This window comes from Hypanus sabinus, chromosome 4, assembly GCF_030144855.1.
Source record: "Hypanus sabinus isolate sHypSab1 chromosome 4, sHypSab1.hap1, whole genome shotgun sequence".
Classification (NCBI taxonomy): Eukaryota; Metazoa; Chordata; class Chondrichthyes; order Myliobatiformes; family Dasyatidae; genus Hypanus; species Hypanus sabinus.
This window is the reverse complement of record NC_082709.1, coordinates 65,081,687-65,102,804: the sequence shown is the minus strand read 5'-3', so window position 1 is coordinate 65,102,804 and position 21,118 is coordinate 65,081,687. Positions and strand designations below refer to the sequence as shown.

General features: G+C 41.2%; 1 protein-coding gene across 5 annotated transcripts in view; it reads right to left on the bottom strand.

Annotated features, from left to right (window-relative positions):
* pard3bb (par-3 family cell polarity regulator beta b) overlaps positions 1–21,118 on the bottom strand; it is a 1,128,463-nt gene that overhangs the window by 155,483 nt on the left and 951,862 nt on the right. For 4 of the 5 annotated variants that reach the window (XM_059967323.1, XM_059967321.1, XM_059967325.1 and 1 more), the window contains one exon: positions 11,489–11,621. In XM_059967323.1, coding sequence (XP_059823306.1) covers positions 11,489–11,621 — 133 coding nt within the window. Of the gene's footprint in view, positions 1–1,104; positions 5,637–11,488; positions 11,622–21,118 lie in introns of those variants that run through there. The other variant, XM_059967326.1, reaches the window with a different exon arrangement.

Genomic DNA, 21,118 nt, shown 5'->3' with positions numbered 1-21,118 from the left:
TAGCATTTAAGAAGGGCTTGGATATGTACACGGAGGGTTGGGGCTTAGAGGGATGTGAGCCAATTGCAGGAAACTTGGGACTAACTAGTGGTCAGTATGGAGTGTTTGGGCTGAAGAGCCTGTACCTGTGTTGTATTGCTCTGTGACTCCCCACGGGATTGATTTACTGCATTAAAAGGGAGATTAACCAACTTACAAAATTATTTGTATTTCCCACAGAAATGAATTAAGTTTACGTTGAATTTTTCTGAACGTATTACAGCTGCTAAGGTGACATCTTAATTCTAGCGGGTAGTCCCCTCTCCTTTAGCACCCCGGGCTTGACTCACTCCTGATAATTGTCATCTCAACGAAATGTAAACATGTTATGCATGTCACGAAGGAAGCATCATATTAACCCTCAACCAACATCTTACTGTGCCTGGTATGATCGTTATAATTTGCTGCTTGTGGACTTGCTGTAAATTAGTTGCCATGTTAATTTTGACATTATAACAGTTACCACAGTTCTAGAGTCCTTAGGTGGAGCTGGGTCAGGGCGGGTGGCGATGTAGTAAATGTACTGTGGGATTTTCAGTCTTTGGGCGTATCCGCTCAGAAATATTGACATAGTCCTGAAGATTTTTTGGACATAATGATATACTTCTCAGCACTTCCTATTAATATATTTTATGGGATTTCCTGTCCTCGCTCTAGAATGCAGTGTCAGTAACACAGTTTGATAATACTCTATTTTAGGATTAACACACAGAGAAACTGAAATAATTTTGTTATGCAGAAGTAAACATGGAAACACAAAGAATACAGAATTCTCGAGACACCATTTACAACATAGGAAATGATCACTCCACACAAAGAAATAATTGTCTTGCACACATCCTTTGGTCTGTGGAGTAGCAGATGAAAATTATGGGACAGGCAGAAGGATGAAGTCTTTCTTTTCATTTCCCAGTGAATGTAAGGAAAGATGATTACTTTCAATAGAAACAGGCGCACAAAGGATTTTGAAAAAACTCAATAAATTCTGTTTTATACTAATAGTAGTAAACAGTCATGGATAAAGATTAGATTTGATTAGCTTTATTTGTCACATGTGCATTAAAACATCAAAACCTACAATGAAATGCACCTTTAGAAATAGTCAAGCAAATTTATTTCATCGTTCACAAGGGCTACTGTATTAAAATTAAAATAGGTATTACATTTCCCCTAGAAAGTATCCATTTAACATTGGTTATGTGATAAACTGTAAGCCTTTACCCCAGTGATCTGCCTTATCCATTCATTCTAATGAATAAACTATCATTACCAAGAACACTCATCAGCGATGACACTTCAAGTCAAGAGCCCAGTTTGTCAAGAAAATACAAATCATGGTATCAATTTTCATGTTATGATTTAAGACAGGAAATATTCAGATATTGCAGAGAGAGAAACAGGATTAACAGCAGGTTGATGACTTTCTGGGAAAAGTTCAGAAACAAGTAAGTTTTAAGTTACAAAGAAAGAGGGAAGAGATGGAGAGAACAAAGGGAATGCCTGTGATAGTGTGGAGACTGTGTGTGATTGAATGACAAAAATTGTAAAGGCAGGTGGTTATCAGAAGGTATGTCTCGGGGAAAGTGTAAATAGAAGGTGATAAATGAAACCTGAAATGACAAGAGGAGATAAAAATTCTGATGCTAGAAATGTAAGATACAAGGCTTGAATTGCTGATTATCTGACTCTGTTGAATCCAGTTATGAATACTGAAAAGTGCAACATGTCTAGCCTGAAGATGAGGGACTGTTACCTAGCTGGAAGAGCTTGTTGGATCAAGTTAAGAGGCATTAGAGAGCCAGGTCAGAGCAGAAGAGGAATGAAAAATTAAACTGACATCCCAGTGGAAGCTCCTTTAGGCTAAAGGATCATTTTGTGCAAAGTAATCATCCAGTTTGGGATTAATTTTTCCAACTAGAGGAGTCCACATCTTAAGCACTGCATCACATTAGAAGAAGTACAAAGATTCAGAACTATATAACACAGAAACAGGTCCTTCAGCCTGAACTGTCCATGTCAACCAAGAAGCTTATCTAAACTAGTCCCACCTGTCTGTATTTGGTCTATCTAGGTATTTGAGAAGTTGACCAAGATTTATTGTGGAGAGGTCTTTCGTACCCGCCCGAGATGGTTTATATTTCTCTCAAATTGCATCACTCCACTTCCCAGCAGAACATTTGGGATCATCAGTCTTTGGTTTACCCTGAAGCCTCACAGGGCAAGGATCAAACCCAGCAAAATCCAGACTCAGTAGAGCGTGTTTCCGCACAGATGGGCAAGGTGGAATTTGCAGAAATATCTCCCTGATGATTATGTGGCAATCACATGACAAGTTACAGTGCAGAGAATATGAATAACTGTGACATTTGGATTAAGACTGCTTTACATGTAAATCTCTGCAGGGAATTTTTCCAACATTTTGTGTTTTATTTCAAATTTCTAACATCTCTTTTGATATCAAAATATGAATATTCAGCTTCTGCTGCTCTTCTGGACCATGTAGTCTTATATATGTTATTAGTTATGAGCTCATGAATTAAGTACAAGGGAATGAGGTTTGTGAACTTCCACTTGCCTGTGAATGACATAATATATCAATTCATCCATATGCCATATCAAACTATACGGAAATGGGGTGGGGGGGCTGGTGTTTATAGTTTAGCAAGACATGCAATCATAATTTATTCCTGATTTTGACAATGCAATATGCAAATGAACCAGGGACCTTGAGTTATAAGGAGAGATTGGACAGGCTGGGACTGTTCACCCTGAGGCTGAGGGGTGACCTTACTAAAGTTGATAAAATTATGAGAGGCAATAGGAAGGGTAAGTATCACAATCTTTCTCCCAGAGTAGGGGAGTGTAAACTAAAATGCATGGTTTTAAGGAGCACATTTTTCACACTGAGGGTGATGGATGTGTGGAACGAGCTGCCACAAGAGGTGCTTGAGGCAGGTAAAATGACGACATTTTGAAAGGCGTTTGGACCAGTACTTGACAGGAAATATTCAAAAGGAAATGGACCAAATGAAGGCAAATAGGACTAGTGACGTTTGGCAGCTTGGTCAGTGTAGATGAGTTGGGTCATGCTGTCTAACCCTACAAACCTACAAATGCACTGAAAGGGGTTTTAAAGCCACAGCAATAAAAAAAGACCGAGATGTTGTGTGAAGTGTTCTTGAGATTCTCATGATTGATTAAAGAGCAAAGAATACAGAATAACAGATGCAAAATGCTGGAGAAATTTAGCAGGTCAGGCAGCATCTACGAAAATGAATAAACAAGTCAACGGTTCAGGCTGGGACTCTTCATCAGGACTGGAAAGGAAGGGGGAAGATGCCAGAATAAAAAGGTGGGGGGAAAGGGAAGGAGGGCAAACTAGAGATGATAGGTGAAGCCAGATGGGTGGGTAAGATAAAGGGCTCAAGAGGAAGGAGTCTGATAGGAGAGGAGAATGGACAAATGGAGAAAGGGGAGAAGGAGGGACACCAGAGGGAGGTAATAGGCAGGTGAGGAGAAGAGGTAAGAGGGCAGGGTGGGGTATAGAAAAAGAGGGAAGGGGGAGCAGAAAAGAAAAGAAAGAGGCAAGAAATTATCAAAGGATAAATTGATGTACACACCATCAGGTTGGAAGCTACCTAAATGGAATATGAGGTACTGCTCCTCTATCCTGAGAGTGGCCTCTTCATGGCAGAAGATGAGGCCATGGACTGACATGTGGTAACGGAAATGGGGATACAAATTAAGATGAATGACCACCAGGAAATTCCATTTCTGGAGAATGGAGCAGAGGTCTTCAGCAAATCAGTCCCCCAGTTTACGACGGGTATCACCAATGTAAAAAGGCCACATTGGGAGCACTGGATACAATAGACAACCTCAACAGATTCACAGGTGAAGTGTTGCCATACTTGGAAGGACTCTTTGGTGTTATGAATGGGCAAGTGTAGCACTTCAGCCGCATCAAGGGTAAGTGCCGGGAGGGAGATTAGTGGGGAGGGACAAATGGGCTAGGAAATCATGGAAGGAGTGATCTCTGTGGAAAGTGGAGCATGGTAGTGGGGAGAAGGTACAGATGTAATTAGTGGTAGGATCCTTTGAGAGATGGCAGAAGTTGTGGAGAATGATATGTTGGTTGTGGAAGCTTGTGGAGTGGTAGGTTAGAACAAAAGGAACTCTATCCCTGGTAGCGGGAAGATGGGGTGAGCAGAGATGACTGAGAAACTGAGAAAAAGCAGGTGAGGATAGCATCAATGGTGGAGGAAAGGAAACTCCATTCTTTGAAGACGGAGGACATCGCTGATGTCCTGGAAAGGAAAGCCTCATCCTCGGAACAGATGTCGCAAAGATGATGGAACTGATAAAAGAGAATAACATATTTACAAAGACAGAGTACGAAGAGGTATAGACAAGATAGTTGTAGGAATTGAACAACATAAAAGATGTTGGTAGACAGCCTGTCTCTGGAGATGGAGACAGAGAAATCTAGAAATGGGAGACAGGTGTCAGAAGTGGACCAAGTGAATTTAAGGGCAGGGTGGAAGTTGGAGAGGAAGTTGATGAAATTGATGAGTTCATCGTGGGTGCGTGAAGTAGCATCAGTGCAGTCATCAGTGAGTGCAGTATACAGATGCCTTACTAGGTATCATTTATTCCAATACATGACATTGAATGAGGCATCCTACATTATAAAGCATTCAGCATAATCAAGGCAAAACTACGAAAGGCCCGATGTCTGCAAGTCTGTGAATCCGCGCCAGAAACTGGTGGGTGGAGCACCAATGTCTGCGAGTTTGAAAGTCCAGGGCCAAGGGCTGGAGGCCTGGAGGCAGCCTGTCCTGTGGTTGGAGGCCTGTCAGTGTGAGAGGGTGGGAAAGGGGCCTTGCTTTGTTGGTTGTCGTTGTTGCTGCTGCTTGTGCAGCTCTTTGTTTTGTGTTGTGTTCTGCCGTTTCTGTGTTGAACATTGTGGGCATGTTATGTTAATGTCAGAGTGCGTGGTGACACTTGGACATCTTTAGCTCTGTTAGTTGTTTATTTTTTTATTTATAGATACAGCATGGTAACAAACCCTACCGGCAATGAGCCTGTGCTGTCCAATTTCACTCAGGTGACCAATAAACCGGCTTAAAATCATCTTTACGTCTTTAGAATGTGGGAGGAAACTGGAAAACGCGGAGGAAACCCATGTGTCCATCAGAGAACATACAAACTCCTTACAGACAGTGACAGAAAACACTTTACAGGCAGTGGTTTTGTTTACACTTTACTGTTTGCTTCAAAGTGCTATACATGTGATAAATAAATCTGAATTTGAATCTGAACTTCCTATCCAAGATTTTTTTTATAATATCGCAAGCTGGTCTCTATCTGGCATCTAATGGGAATAAGGAAAGTTTACCACTCCCATTTTTGGTCCATCATGGGCACTCCGTAGTATCCAAGGCATTTTCAAGGAGCAATGCCTCAAAAAGGCGTTGTCCATCATTAAGGATCCCTGCCACCCAGGACATGCCCTCTTCTCAGGAAGGAGGCACAGAAGTGTGAAGGCACACACCCAACGATTCAGGAACAGCTTCTTCTCCTTTTCCATCTGATTTCTGAATGGACATTGAAACCATGAAGATTACCTCACTACTTTTTTATTTCTGTTTTTGCACTGTTTATTTAATTTAACTATTTGATTTACACACAAACACACACAGACACATATATATATATATAACATATTTCAGTTTTTTTCTATGTTATCATGTATTGCATTATACTGCTGCTGCAGTGTTAACACATTTCACAATATATGCCACTGATATTAAACCTGATTCTAATTCATCAGGTTTCATCCATTACAGTCTGCATCTGTTAACTAACATTGGCTTCCTGTCTATCTAGAAGAGCTTTGACTATAAAATATCCATCCAGGAATTGGCTTCATTCCTCCCTACTTCTGTGATTTTCTCTAACCTTGCAACCCTCTGAGAATATGGCTTTACTCCAACTTTGGCCTCTCATGTGTTTCTCATTTAGTTTACTATCTCTGAGTGCTTTGCCTCTAGTACCTTGCTCCCACGCTCTGGAATTGCCTCCTTGCAATTCTTTCACCAAGAAATTGGCATTCTGCACCAAGATAACCTTGTGGGGCTTGCTGTCAAATTTTATCTGCCCACATTTCTATGAACTGAAATGAGATACACAATAACTACCAAAGATTACAGATTAGTTTATTTGTCACATGCACATTGAAACATCAAAACATACAGTGAAATGCATCACTTGTGTCAAATGAAATCAGGGAAGATTGTGTTTGGAAGATCCGCAGGTGTCACAATGTGTTTGGCGTCAACATAACATGCCCACAACTTACTAATCTTAACCCTAACCATGTGTCTGTGGAATGTGGGTTCCACATTCCACATGTGGCTTCTCTGTTATAAAGGGACGTATTTTCATTCGAGGCTGTGCCCCTTGGACCTGGATGCTCCCACTACTGGAAACTTCCTCTTCTCTCCATGTCCACTCTATCCTGGCCTTTTAATGTCCATTAGGTTTCAAAACTCCAGAGCCATCAAACACACTTCACAGGTCAAACTTTCATCTCTGGGACTATTCTAATTAACCCTCTCCAACATCAGCACATCCGTCCAGAGATATGGGGCCCAATGCTGCTCAAAATAATTTATATATGGTCTGACTAATTATTTACTGTTGTCAAATACAAGTGGGGAAAATCATGACAAACGTAACACGAAGAGACAACAGATGTAACACAAAGGTCCATCAGAAGACTGCAATGCACTAACTACAATAGCAGGAAGCAGGCCTGTCTGAGGAAATCCCTTGGCTGACATCTCTGAAACAACCCATTAATATTGTTTTACTGGTGAACTAACAGAGTCCCAAAGCAGAATCCATTAAATGAATTTTCTCATCATTAAGGAAATGAATTCTTAAAAACATGAACAGCATTCCACACATCTTTTTTTCTAACATCTCTAAATCAAATCCATATATCTAATTTAAACACATTTGTTAAAGATTTCTGTAACCTTTATCTCTGGTACTCAAATTGACAGTTGTGGCAGGGCTTGAATACTATCGCCTGTTATAAAGTTAAATCAAGCGACACAGGCAACAACAGGGCTTCAATTCCAGATTAGATCAATGCGTTCTATGCCAAAACATGGAGGAACTATTAAGAACTCCCACAGCCCCTGATAATCCTATGATTTCAGAGCCTGAGGCAGATGTGCAAGGAGCCTTCAGAAGGCTGTACCCACGAAAAGCATCCGGCACAGACAGGGTACGCAGTCAGTTCTAAAGACCTAAGCTGATCAACTGGTTGGAATGTTCAATGATATCTTTAACCTCTCGCTTCAGCAATCTGATTTTTCAACATCTGCTTCAAGTAGGCTTCAATTATCCTGGTCGCTAATAAGAACGTGGTAAGCACTCTCAATGACCATTGGTCAGTAGCACTTACATCCACAATGATAAAGTGTTTTAAGAGGTTGCAGATGAAACATTTCAGTTCCCACCTGAGAAGAAACTTGGATTGCTCTAATTTGCCTACCAGAGCAACAGGTCCATAGCAGATGTCACCGCATTGGCTCTTCACTCAACCCTGGAATATCTGGGCAGTTCAACTGGTACCAAAATGTCTTCTGTGATCTCTGTCAGCACACCCCTGCTCTACTTGCTTTACACTTACAACTGTGTGGCCAAGCACAACTCCAATGCCATATTCATGTATGCCAATTCAAAGGTGGTGATAAATCAGCATATAGGAGAGAGATTGAAAACCTGCCTGAGTGGAGGCATAACAAGAACCTCATACCCAATGTCAGCAAGACCAAAGAGCTAATTATTGACTTCAAGAGGAAGCCAAAGGTCCATGAGCCAGTCCTCATTCAAGGATCAGAGGTAGAGAGGGTCAGCAACTTTAAATTCTTCACTGTTATTATTTCAGAGGAACAGAACGTAAGTGTAATTACAAAGAAAGCATGGCAGTGTCTCTACCTCCTTAAGGTCTGCAAAGTTTGGCATGATCTCCAAAATTTTGACAAACTTCTATAGATGTTTGGTAGAGAGTATATTGACTGGCTGCATCACAGCCTGGTATGGAAACACCAATGCTCTTGAATGTTAAATCAAAGAAAAAGTAGTGGATTCATCCCAGTCCACCATGAGTAAAACCCTCCCTACCACTGAGTATCTCTATACGTGGCATTGGCGCAGGAAAGCAGCATCCATCATGAATCCCCACCACCCAGGTCATGCGCTCTTCTAGCTGCTGCCATCAGGAAAAAGCTACAGGAGCCTCAGGACTCACACTACCAGGTTCAGGAATAGTTACTACCCCTCAACCATCAGGCTCCTGAACCAAAGAGGATAACATCACAAAACTTCTCTTATCCTATCATTGAAATATTCCCATAACCAACAGACTCAATTTCAAAGACTCTTCATCTCATGTCCTCAATATTTATTGCTTACTTGTTCACTATTATTACTTCTTTCTATTTGTATTTGTAGTTTGTTGTCTTTTGCAAACTGGTTGAATGCCCAAGTCAGTGTGGTATTTCACTGATTCTATTATGGTTATTTTTCTATTATGGATTTATTGAGTGTACCCACAAGAAAATGAATCTTAGGGTTTTAGATGGTGACATATATTGTGTGCAGTTTTGGTCCCCTAATCTGAGGAAAGACATTCTTGCCATAGAGGGAGTACAAAGAAGGTTCACCAGATTGATTCCTGGGATGGCAGGACTTTCATATGAAGAAAGACTGGATCGACTAAGCTTATACTCACTGGAATTTAGAAAATTGAGGTGAGGGGGATCTTATTGAAACGTATAAAATTCTAAAGGGATTGGACAGGCTAGATGCAGGAAGATTGTTCCCAATGTTGAGTAAGTCCAGAATGTTGGGTCCACAGTTTAGGGATAAAGGGGAAGCCTTTTAGGACTGAGATGAGGAAAAACTTCTTCACACAGAGAGTGGTGAATCTGTGGAATTCTCTGCCACAGGAAACAGCTGAGGCCGGTTCATTGGCTATACTTAAGAGGGAGTTTGATATGGCCCTTGTGGCTAAAAGGATCAGGGGGTGTGGAGAGAAAGCAGGTCCAGGGTTCTAAGTTGGATGATCAGCCATGATCATAGTGAATGGCCTACTCCTGCACCTATTTTCTATATTTCTATGTACTTTGATAATAAATTTACTTTGAACTTCAAATGGAAAGAAAGAACAAGTTACTCTGTACTGGTTTGATGTATTCTTGCAAACTTTCTACAGGCCTACCACCCTTAGGAAACACAATCATTCAATCAGATTCCACACCTGATACAATTTTTCTTCATTTTCAGGTATCTTGGATGGCAAGAGATGTTGCAAATTTAATCAAAAAAGTAAAAGGAAGCATATCTGAAGTTTGGGAGGCTGAAATCAGATAGGTCCTTTGATAGGGAGCAGGACAGAGGGCTAAAAGAGGCCATAAAATGACCTTTGAGAATAGGATTAAAGAGGATCCCAGGGCATTTTACACGTACACCCAAAAGGGAGGGGAAGCTGATATTCTTGGGCATGTAGATATGAAAGAGGAGGAGGTGTTGACTCTTGAAGAACATTAGGGTGGATTAAGTAGAGACTACTGTCATCTATCCCAGGTTACTGAGCAAGACAACAGATGAGATCACCGCAGACTTGACAGAGAATATTCTCTCTTCCTCAGCCACATGCTGAGGTCCCTGTGGATTGGAAAATAGCCATTGTTTATGAATAGTATTGGAGACAAACCAGGAAATTCTAGGCTAGTGAGCCTTTCATCACTGGTAGGGAAATTATTGGAGAAGATTCTTAGGGATAGAGTCTACTTGCAATGGAAAAGCATAGATGTATTGGGGGTAGCCATGACTTTGTGCAGGAGGTGGTCATGTTGTACATAAATAACCGGGTTTTTGAGAAGGTGATGAAGATGATTGCTGGAGACAGGGGAGTGGATGTTACATACACGGAGTTTAGTAAAGCCTTCTGCAAGGTAGGCTCATCCAGATGATTAGGCACATGAAATTCATGCAGACATGATAGATAAGATTCAAAATTGACCTGACCATCGAAGACAGAGGGTAGTGCTGGAGGTCAGGGTGTAGGTATTAAAATTATTAAGTCACATTATAGCTGTGTTAAACCTTGTTCAGGCTACATTTGGAGCATAGCATTCTTTTCTAGTCACCCCATTACAGGAAGAATGGGGGAAGCTTTTGAGTTGCCTGGAAGACAGATAAAGGAGAGACTGGACAAACTTGGCTGGTTTTCTCTGGAACACTGAAAGCTGAGAGGTGACCCAATAGAAGTATATAAAATGATGAGAGAAATTGCTAGGGTAGACAGGTCGATGGTCAGTAGATTTTTTTCCCATGATGGTACTGTCAAATACTAGATGAAACAACTTTAAGGTGAGAGGGAGATTTTATATATGCAGTTGGCGGTAGATGCCTGGAACATACTGCAGGAGAAGTAATGGAAACAGAGACAATGGCAACGTTTAAGAGGCAGATTAACACATGAAAAGGCAGGGAAGGAGGGACTATAGACCACATGCAGGCCAATAAGATTAGCTAATTTTGGCACAGACATTGTGGGAAGAGGGGCCTGTTCCTGTACTGTACGTTCTTTCCTGTTCAGCATTCTAAAAGGGTCACGAGAAGGGAAGTACCGTAGTTGGTGGAGGTGTTGAATCACAAAGGGAAAAGACCCCTCAGAAGAGAACTTCAGAACAGCTCATCTCAGTATCATTTCACAATTCTGCAGTCAGTGTACAGAAACATAATGCACTCTGTAACTACCCGAGTGCCTTCTTCTAATGTTACCATGTTGAGGCAATCAAGAGAAGCTGAATCAGCTGCTGTTTGTTTTTCTGGCATTTGGGAAGCCAGCTCTGTTTTTGTTTCCCTTCTTAGTAAGTCAAAATAAACTCTTTTGAACTGCCTCCCCTGCACATAGAGAGGCAAATCCCAAAAACATGATGCCCCTTAAGGGATAAACAAAAGAACATTGCTGTAGAAATCAGCAAAAAATAACTGTGCCCTAATCCAAACTTAATGCAAAAAAATCCAATGATAAATAATAAAGAATTCTCAATTGGATATCAAAATAACCATCCATCTGGGACAAGTCAAGAAACCATATGGTGGCATAAGTAAATATTTATTGCTGCCTACCGCTGGCTAAAATATATTCAACCTGTGTTGTTCAGTTCCATTCCTGCTTGCAGAGCACATTCTCCAAGGCAGCCTTAATTGAAATCAGTGCAACTGAGATTTAAGCTTAGGTCATTGCAGTTTTCCGCTTGGATTTGATTGCCTGCTCTGCCGTAGTAGAAACTGGCCTTGTTAGATTGTGTTACTGCATGATGAAGGTACTGTACATTCACAGAAAACCCTTAGGACTTACCCAAGGTGGCTCGTAGTCTCCAGGCCACCACCTGCCTTCGTGCTCATCGTATGATGGGATGACACCCTCCCTCCTGGCTTGGTGATACTCCTTCCTCAGCTGGTGGATTCTTTCCATGTTGTTCGGTCTTGAACTGCACAGAATGGGACAGGTTTCAGAAATCGATCCTGCTCACCTTCACAGGCAAAATAGCTCAAAAATTCACTATAAACATCACAGAAGACAGAACAGTAGTTTCCCACAGCTTTGAGAGTTAGAGTCGTAAAGAGATGGACAATATCCTTGGATGCACTGAGTCTATCGACCATCAACCATCCATTTTCACCAATCTCACATTAATCCCAATTTTTATTCCCCTTTCTTTCTCATCAACTCATCTTACAGATTTTATTGCTCATTTACACACTACAAGTAATGAACAACAGCCAATTAACCTATCAATCTACAAGATTTTGGGACGCAAGAGGAAACTGGAGTATCTATAAGAAGCTCATACAGTCAGTCAGCAAACATGCAAACTCCACATAGACAGCACCAAGGGTGCATCAAGTCAGGTTTTTATCTTGTGTACATTGAAGCAGCATACTCCCTACCTTCCAGAGATGGCAATGTTAACCTATTCAATTTCATCCTAACTCCATTCCAGCTGCAATGATGACATCAGTAATCAAAATCAAATTTGCAATCAAAAGCAGTATTTGGCCTGTTTCTTTGCCATCCATATCAATAGTGGATGTCAGGATGATGTCATTGCCATTTTTAAGATTTGGCACTAGGAATATAATTCCTCAAAGTTTATTACTTTTCAGGACATGAGGAGAACTCAGAGCTACACATATCAATTATTCTATTTGGATAGTCTCCAAACTGACGACATGCACATCAATTACTCCAACTTCTGCCTCCTCCCGCTTCTCTCCTTTTCCATTCTCTATTCTAGCTCCCCCCGCACCCCTTGGCCATCACCTTCCACTACTGCCCCTCCCCCTTTCCTCTTCTGCCATGATCCACTCTCCTCTCCTATCAGATAGATCCCTTCTTCTTCAGCCCATTAGGCTTCCCCACATATCACCTCCCAGCTTCTCACTCCATCTCCCCTCCCCTAGCCACTTATCTTCTCCCTCGCCTGGTCTCATCCATCACCTTCCAGCTTGTACTCCCTCCCCTCCCCCACCTTCTTATTCTGGTGTCTTCCCCCTTTCTTTCCACTCCTTGATAAGGGTTCCCCCACAGTTGCTGTCTGACCTACTGAGTTCCTCCAGCATTTATGTGTGTTACTCTGGATTTCCATCATCTGCAGAATCTCTTGTATGCATAAAGGGAATTCATCTACTTTTCTCCAAGTCCAAGCCTATCAAAGAGCAAGTCTTCAGCCTAGCACTGTGTTATCAAGAGTGATGGCTTTGGGCAAAGATGTTAAGCAGAGAGCTTGCCTGCTCTCACAGGAAGATCTACATAACATCATATAAATATTTTGAAGACTATCAAGGAAATTTTCCATAGATTTCACTCCAATGTTTACTCCTCAGTCACTAAATCCCGATTTTATAGCTGTCAGTAAAATCCATGACTTCATGTTTGATGCTTCACTTCTTACACTAATTCAGCAACACCTCAACAATGTACTTAACTAGCTGTCGATGATAGGCATTCTTTAAATGCACACTCTTGCTGCTCATTGATCTGCTGATCTTCACAGTCTGACCTGTTTAAAGTAAGTATTAAGAATTACAGAATTTCTGAATGATTCTGTATCGAAGTACTTTGAGAACATCCAGATTTTATGCCCAGGTTTATTCTGTAGTGGAGAATGCGGGTGATTATTCCAGAGCTGTACAGTTAATTGTGACAAAGGTGAGCATGAAAATAACAATTCCATAAATTACTGTAAAAAAATGGTGAAATGTATCTGCATCAACCATCAATTACCCACTAACACCAATCTCATTTGTTCTCCCAACACTCTGATTAGCTGCAACCTACTCACTGTGACAATTTACAGTAGGCAATTAACTACATAATGGTGTGCACTCAGTTCATTACTTCCAAACAGGTGAGATTGGTTGAACTGGCCCAAGGTATCCAGGAATTTTTAAACAAGTGAAAAGTAAACTTCTACAACTTTGACACTGGCTTAATGCTGACTCTTCCCAAACCTGGTGCAAACAATGAAACTGGCCATGCTCCCAAGTCAAAATAATAAGCCCTAACAGTTTCTGCTGATTGTGGACATTGCAGGTAGTTGAGATGGATCTTCACATTGGGCTGGAGACACAAGAAGCTGCAAATCTGGAGCAACACACTATCTGCAGGAGGCATCAATTTCAGCAGCATCTGACAGGAGGGACACAGGTGAGTGGATTGGGTGGGTGGAGAGAATGTTGACATTTCAGGTCGAAACGCTGCATCAGGAGACTGACAAATTGTTTACTGCTTGAAGATTCCACCGATCGCACAAACAGACATTGGAACTTTAAACATTTTAGACATATTTATTCAGAAATTGACTGATTAACGTAAATGATTCAGTAACAAAAAATCAGAATGCTGGAAAAGCACAGTTTGACAAGCAGCATCCGCAGAGGCAAAAGGTGTCTGTTGTACGTTGCTGTTTCAGGTCAGGGCCCCTGCATCAGCACCCTTCTGCTTCCACAGAAGCTGCCTGACCTGCTGAGCACTTACATCTGGTTTAAATACCAAATTTTACCAACTGCAGTGCCTTTAGTCCTCAAATGATACCATATGTGTTTTTTTTTGTGTGAAAAGTCATTTTCACTGTTTAAAACTAAATGGATAAGTGTAACCCAGGTTAATTAAACCCAAAGATATAATGTTAGAAAACTCCACCTGTGGAGGAATGAAAATGAGGGTTACCGAACTTAAAGAGAACTGAGAAAAAAGCTATGCAAGAATGAGGTGTGGCTGATGCAGGCAAGCAACAAAAATGCAGCAAACTATAGAAACTAACTAAAGATACAAACTATTAAAACTGGAATTAGTAGTTAGCATCTCTCCCATACTTATCGGAAATCCACAGGGTGAAGTGCCTGGAGGAAAGAAGATATTGATAAAAGATCTATTGATGCTGTGGCTATAATGAGCACCAGCTATAGCAAGACAATATTGGCAGAGAGTCATGTCCAAGATCTCTACCGTGTAACTGGGAATTAGTTCTGTTAAATCATACCAAGGGATTTGGTGAGTTAACATTTTTACTGTTCCGAGTGTATAATTTGTGAAATACATTCAGTAGTGTAACTGAATTTTGAAATAGAAAATAGAATGCGTATAAGAACTTACGGACTGTAATCCTGTTGTATGCAGGTCAGGCTTTTTTGTTGTGTAAGTATTGTGAATTAATTTTCCATGGATGATCCATCACTTCGTCCAACAAGCCAAGAAACAAGATGGCGTGCCACCCAAGATTGAAGAACCAGCGCAGGAATGGAATGTTTCCAGATGTAGAGGTTTTAATATGGTTGGATGTATGCGCTTATTTCTCATTCGAGGGATCTGCATTTGATTTTCTGGAAGAACTGATTGTTTTTGCAAAGACCTTTGATAAGTGACTGAATGTGGTTTACTTTGTTTATAAGGTGTGATGTTGGAGAATTTGTCGTAAAAGGAGGTCAGCTGTATATATGTATATTCGCAGTTGAATTTGAATTTGTAGACATACTGACCTGAACAGAAACTGAGTTTAACCATAATACTTAAAAATAGGCATTCAATTGGTTTCCTAGCTAACTAGGAATAACTAAACAGGCAACTGTTAGTCTGTAAACCTTTAAATAGGGAAAAACACCAGATCTAATTAGTCAGAGGAATTGGAGTGATAAAGGTTAGTGAATCTCACTGACTCTAACTAAAAAGGAAATTGTTTTTCGCTGACGTCGGAGACTTGGAACCTAAGAGAGACCACTGGAATTTTGGATTGTTCTTGCTCATGTAAATATTTTGTATACAGTATATTGCTATTTTTATAAACAAAACTTACCTCCAGAAGTGTGTATGTTCAATTCACTGCCTCCTTTTGATACCTAGAGCTTCTGATGTCCCACTAGCACCTAGTGTAGTACTATGTTCAGTGCCTATAAAAAGTATTAACACTAACTCCCCCCCCCCGAAGTTTTCATGATTTATTGTTTTACAATGTTGAATCACAGTGGATTTAATTTGGCTTTTTTTGACACTGATCAACAGAAAAAGACTTTTTCACGTCAAAGCAAAAAGAGTTCTCTACAAAGTGATCTAAATTAATTACAAATATAAAACACAAAATAATCGATTGGATAAGTATTCACCCTCTTTTATATGATATATCAAATCATCACTGGTGCACTCAATTGGTTTTAGAAGTCACATAATTAGTTAAATAGAGATCTGGTTTTGGAGACCTGTGTGCAGTAAAGGTGCTTCAATTGACTGTAGTAAAAAATACACCTGTATTGGGAAGATTCAACTGCTGGTGAGTCAGTGTCCTGGCATAAACTACGCCATGAAGACAAAAGAACACTCCAAGCAACTCTGCGAAAAGACTATTGAACAGCACAAGTCAGGCAATGGATACAAGAAGATTTTCAAGTCACTGAATATCCCTTGGAGTACTGTTAAGTCAATCATCAAGAAATGGAAAGGATATGGCACAGCTGTAAATCTGCCTAGAGCAGGCCTTCCTCAAAAACTGAGTGACCGTGCAAGAAGGAGACCAGTGAGGGAGGCCATCAAAAGACCTATCACAACTCTGGAGGAGTTACAAGCTTCAGTGGCTGAGATGGGAGAGGCTGCACATACAACTGTTGCCCAGGTGCTTCACCAGTTGCAACTTTATGGGAAAGTGGCAAAGAAAAAGCCACTGCTGAAAAAAACTCACATGAAGTCTTGGCTAGAGTTTGCTAGAAGGCATGTAGGAGACTTTGAAGTCAGCTGCAAGAAGGTTCTATGGTCTGATCAAACCAAAATTGAGCTCTTTGACCATCAAACTAAACATTATGTTTGGTATAAGCCAAACACTGCATATCATAAAAACACACCATCGTGAAACATGGTGGTGGCTGCATCATAATGTTGCGTTTTTTCACTGCAGCAGGCCCTGGAAGGTTTGAGAAGGTAAAGGGTAAAATGAATGCAGCAAAATACAGGGAAATCTTGGCAGGAAACCTGATGCAGTCTGCAACAGAATTGCAGCTTGTGAGAAGAGCTTGTTTTCTAGCAAGACAATAGCCCCAAGTCCTCAATCCAATTGAGAATTTGTGACTGGACTTGAAAAATGCTGTTCACTCTCGATCCTCATGCAATCTTGAGCAGTTTTGTAAATAAGAATGGGGAAAAATTGCAGTCCAGATATGCAAAGCTGATAGAGACCTACCAACACAGACTCAAGGCTGTAATAGACAATAGGTAATAGGTGCAGAAGTAGACCATTTGGCCCCTCGAGTCTGCACTGCCATTCTGAGATCATGGCTGATCATTCACTATCAATACCCAGTCCCTGCCTTGTCCCCATATCCCTTGATTCCCCTATCCATCAGATATCTATCTCGCTCCTTCTTGAAAGCATCCAGAGAATTGGCCTCCACCGTCTTCCGAGGCAGTGCATTCCACACCTCCACAACTCTCTGGGAGAAGAAGCTCTTCCTCAACTCTGTTTTAAATAACTGACCTCTTATTCTCAATCCATGCCCTCTGGTACTGGACTCTCCCAACATCTGGAACATATTTCCTGCCTCAATCCTATCAAATCCATTAATTATCTTAAACGTTTCAATCATATCCCCTCTCAATCTCCTCAATTCCAGCGTGTACAAGCCCAATCTCTCCAATCTCTCTGCGTAAGACAGCCCTGCCATCCCAGGAATCAACCTAGTGAATCTACTCTGCACTTCCTCAATTGCGAGAATGTCCTTCCTTAAACCTGGAGACCAAAACTGTACACAATATTCCAGGTGTGGTCTCACCAGGGCCCTGTACAAATGCAAAAGGACATCCTTGCTCTTGTATTTGCTACCAAAGGTGCATCTACTAAATACTGACTTGAAGGGAATGAGTATTTATGCAATCAATTATCTTGTGTTTAATAACTGTAATATGTTTAGATCAATTTGTAGAAATTTGGTTTCACTTCGTTACGTATCCCGTAACTGGATAACTTACCAGCAAAGATAGAGAGGTCTGTTGAAGTCTGGTGTCACTATTTTCAAACGTTTTTATTTATAAAGGGACACAAAAGTAGGGTTAATACATACATTCAGATAGTGCACATCGTCAACATTCAATCTAAAGCGCGGGTATAGTAATAATCATCATTAAGAAGTGAGCTCTGCTGGTGTCTAAGGGTTAATAGATTGTCCGTTGGAAATATAAAAGTCACTCTGAACGTCTGCAGGCCTCAGCCCTTTGAAAATCGCTGGGTTTTGCGTGGGGCGACCGAGAGAGAGAGATTGGGGGAGAAGAGAAAGAACTTGCTGAGTCTCGATGAATCTTACGTGAAATCGGGGGAGCGTTGGATTCCTCTCCCCGATGTTAGTTAAAGCGGTTTTCTGTGATTCCAGCCACAGATTCCAATCCCGGAATCTAACGCACGTGGCTTCCTTCAGAATGGCTTCCCGCTGCTGTGGGAACACTCTTGTGTCTTCTTGGTGCGTCTGAGGGGGCTGTCCCCCTGAGACTCTTCTTTATACTTCCTCACGGGGTCGCAGGTGTCAATCAGGTTGTGATGATGCAATCTCTCTCTCAACCAGCCCACCTTGCCCAAGGGCTTTTCACGTGGTCTCCATGAGACAATAGTCGCTGTTGTCTTTATTCTGTATCCCTGGTGGTACTTGCAATTTGGCACGTCTCTCTCTCTCTCTCTCTCCCCGACTGGGTCTACTGACCCCCCCCCCCCCTTCGACGGGTGCTCTTGCGATTCTCACAAAGGAGGGGGCTGGGATCATAACAACTTGAACAGGAAAGAGTCTTTCTTCTGTTGATCAGTGTCAAAAAAACCAATTTAAATCCACTGTGATTCAATGTTGTAAAACAATAAAACATGAAACCTTCCAAGGGAGAGGGGCTGAATACTTTTTATAGGTGTTGGAATTTGATGTTCTCAAAAAGTGTGCAGCGACCAGTTACACGAGATAAGACACTCACTAAACAGGTGTTACATAAGACAAGTAGGTGGGTAGAACAATCTTATTTAAAACACTGCTTCATTTTTGGCAGGTCTTTAAGATGGATGACTTGCTTCCTCTCAGGTTCTTTGGATTTTGAGGTAGCTGAAGAGGCTGAGGCAAGATCTGTGGACACTGCTATAGACGGGACAAATGCAAACAGGGCAGCTGATTGGGTTGCTTGGGATGATGTGTACTTTTTCTGGTGTACAAGCACAGCCTCTACGTTGTGTGGACCCAATTTCATCAGTACCTTCCTATTTGGTGTCGCTACTCCTCCATTTTGAATATTCACAACCACAAGGGTTCCTATCCCTTTTGAGCATGTTTTCAGCCACCCAGCAAAATCCATAGAGTGACATAACTTGGAGTAGGGTATGTGCTTCGATGAGTAATCAAGAGTTGGCCAGTGAGAGTTCACGAAAATTGCTTGCCCATCCTCCCTGCGGATTTGGACGACTTTAAAGGCAGCATAGCAACCATTTCTGTTGTGCGATGAAGTGACCACTATTGCAAGAATCACAGCTTCTAGGTAGAAAGCCAATTGGTGCCGGGTCTGAAATCTTTTGTCTTAAATAATCTTTCCCTCAACTATGCTGATGCAAAACAGGTGCTGAATTTCACCATCAAAGTTCAAAGTAAAGTAATTATCAAAGTATGCATACACCACCATATACTACCCTAAGATTCATCTTCTTGCAGGCATTCACAGCAGAACAAAGAAATACAATAGAATCAATGAAAAACTACAAAGGCTGACAAGCAACTAATGTGCAAAAGAAAACAAACTGTGCAAATACAAAAATCAAATAATTAATAAACAAACAAATAAAGTAATAAAACTGAAAATAAAAATAAAACTGAGTTAGACAGTCCTTGAAAGTGAGTCCACAGATTGTAGAATCAGTTCAGTGTTAAGGTGAGTGTGAACTTGTCCACACTCGTTATTACTGTCTATCACTGTCGACTGGTGGCTCCTGTTATAGTACAGGAAGTCACCCATATCGTACAGACTCACCATGGATTTAGGTTATTGTCCAGCACAGCAGGTAGGCCGAGGACCTTCTGATTCAAGGATGCCTGTGCTTTTAAATACCTCATTCAAGAATTCAAGGATGACTTGGAGCCCAGCACAATGAAGAGTATGCCAACATCACTTCCACTCTTCAACTCTGATAGATTAAGATAGATTGTGTTCCACGTATTTTTTCCCTGGGAGGCCTCCACCAGACTTAGCTTTTCTTATTCTTCACCACCAATTGTACCTCCTGCCAAAGCACAGGCTATGGACCAAAATGGGCAAATGGGATTTGTAGTGCAATGGCTGGCATGGGTCTGATGGAGCAAAGAGCCTGTTTTCGTGCTGTATAACTCTATGGCTCAATTATAAACACAAGAGCTTCTGATAATCCACAGCAACACACACAAAATGCTGGAGGGACTCAGCTGGTCAGGCAGCACCTATGGAGAGGAATAAACAGTCAACATATTGGACCAAGAACTTTCATCAGCCTGATAAAGTGTCTCAGACCAAAAAATCAATTATTTATTCATCTCCATAGATGTCGCCTAACCTGCCGAGTTCTGTCAATATTTCTCTGTGACTCACTTACACCCATCCAGAGTTTTGTGCTCTTTCTGATTTTGGCAAAAGATCAACAAGGAGTATCAGACTGTATCTCACCAGGACCTGTGCCAGGGAATGCTCAAGGTTAGATCAGAATTCCTCTAAGGCATCATTCATTGCCTCCAGGCTGATGTAAATGTACGACACGGTTAGTGCAACACTTTACAGTACCAGTGATCCAATTTCAATTCCTGCCACTGTCGGTCAGGAATCTGTACATTCTCCCCATAACCACGTCGGTTTCCTCCAGATGCTCTGGCTTCCTCCCACATTCCAAAGGCATCTTGGTTGGTAGGTTAATTGGTTATTGTAAATTGTCCCATGATTAAGCTCAGGTTAAATTGGATGATTGCTAGGTAGCATTGCTCAAAGGGCCAGAAGGGCCTACTCCATGTTGTATGTCTATAAAATGAAAACAAATTAAAATAAGTGATAAGATGGTTCCACTGAAGAGTAAGACAACTGCCTGCTTGACACCTTCTTCCTGTCATGTCTCACTCAGGCTGGTCATATTATTAAAGCTCTGAGTTCTCTGGGCCAAGAGGTCATGTAAAAGTTGTGCTGGGTCACTGGTGCTCTTGCACATGAGAGCACTGACATTCCTGGATCATTTTTATTTTATCATAAAGACACTGTCAGCTGTATTAATAAAACTGTACTCAGCTACCATGCTTTAATATATCAACCAATATATTTAATATCAAACACAAATGAAAAAACAATTATATTCCATCATTATGACTGATAGTGCTGGCACAAGGATAATATGATGTTTGTAATTATGCAAATTAATTTCTGTGGAATCTTGAATGGCAAACATCACCAGCACAATAGTCTGACTGCCGCCAA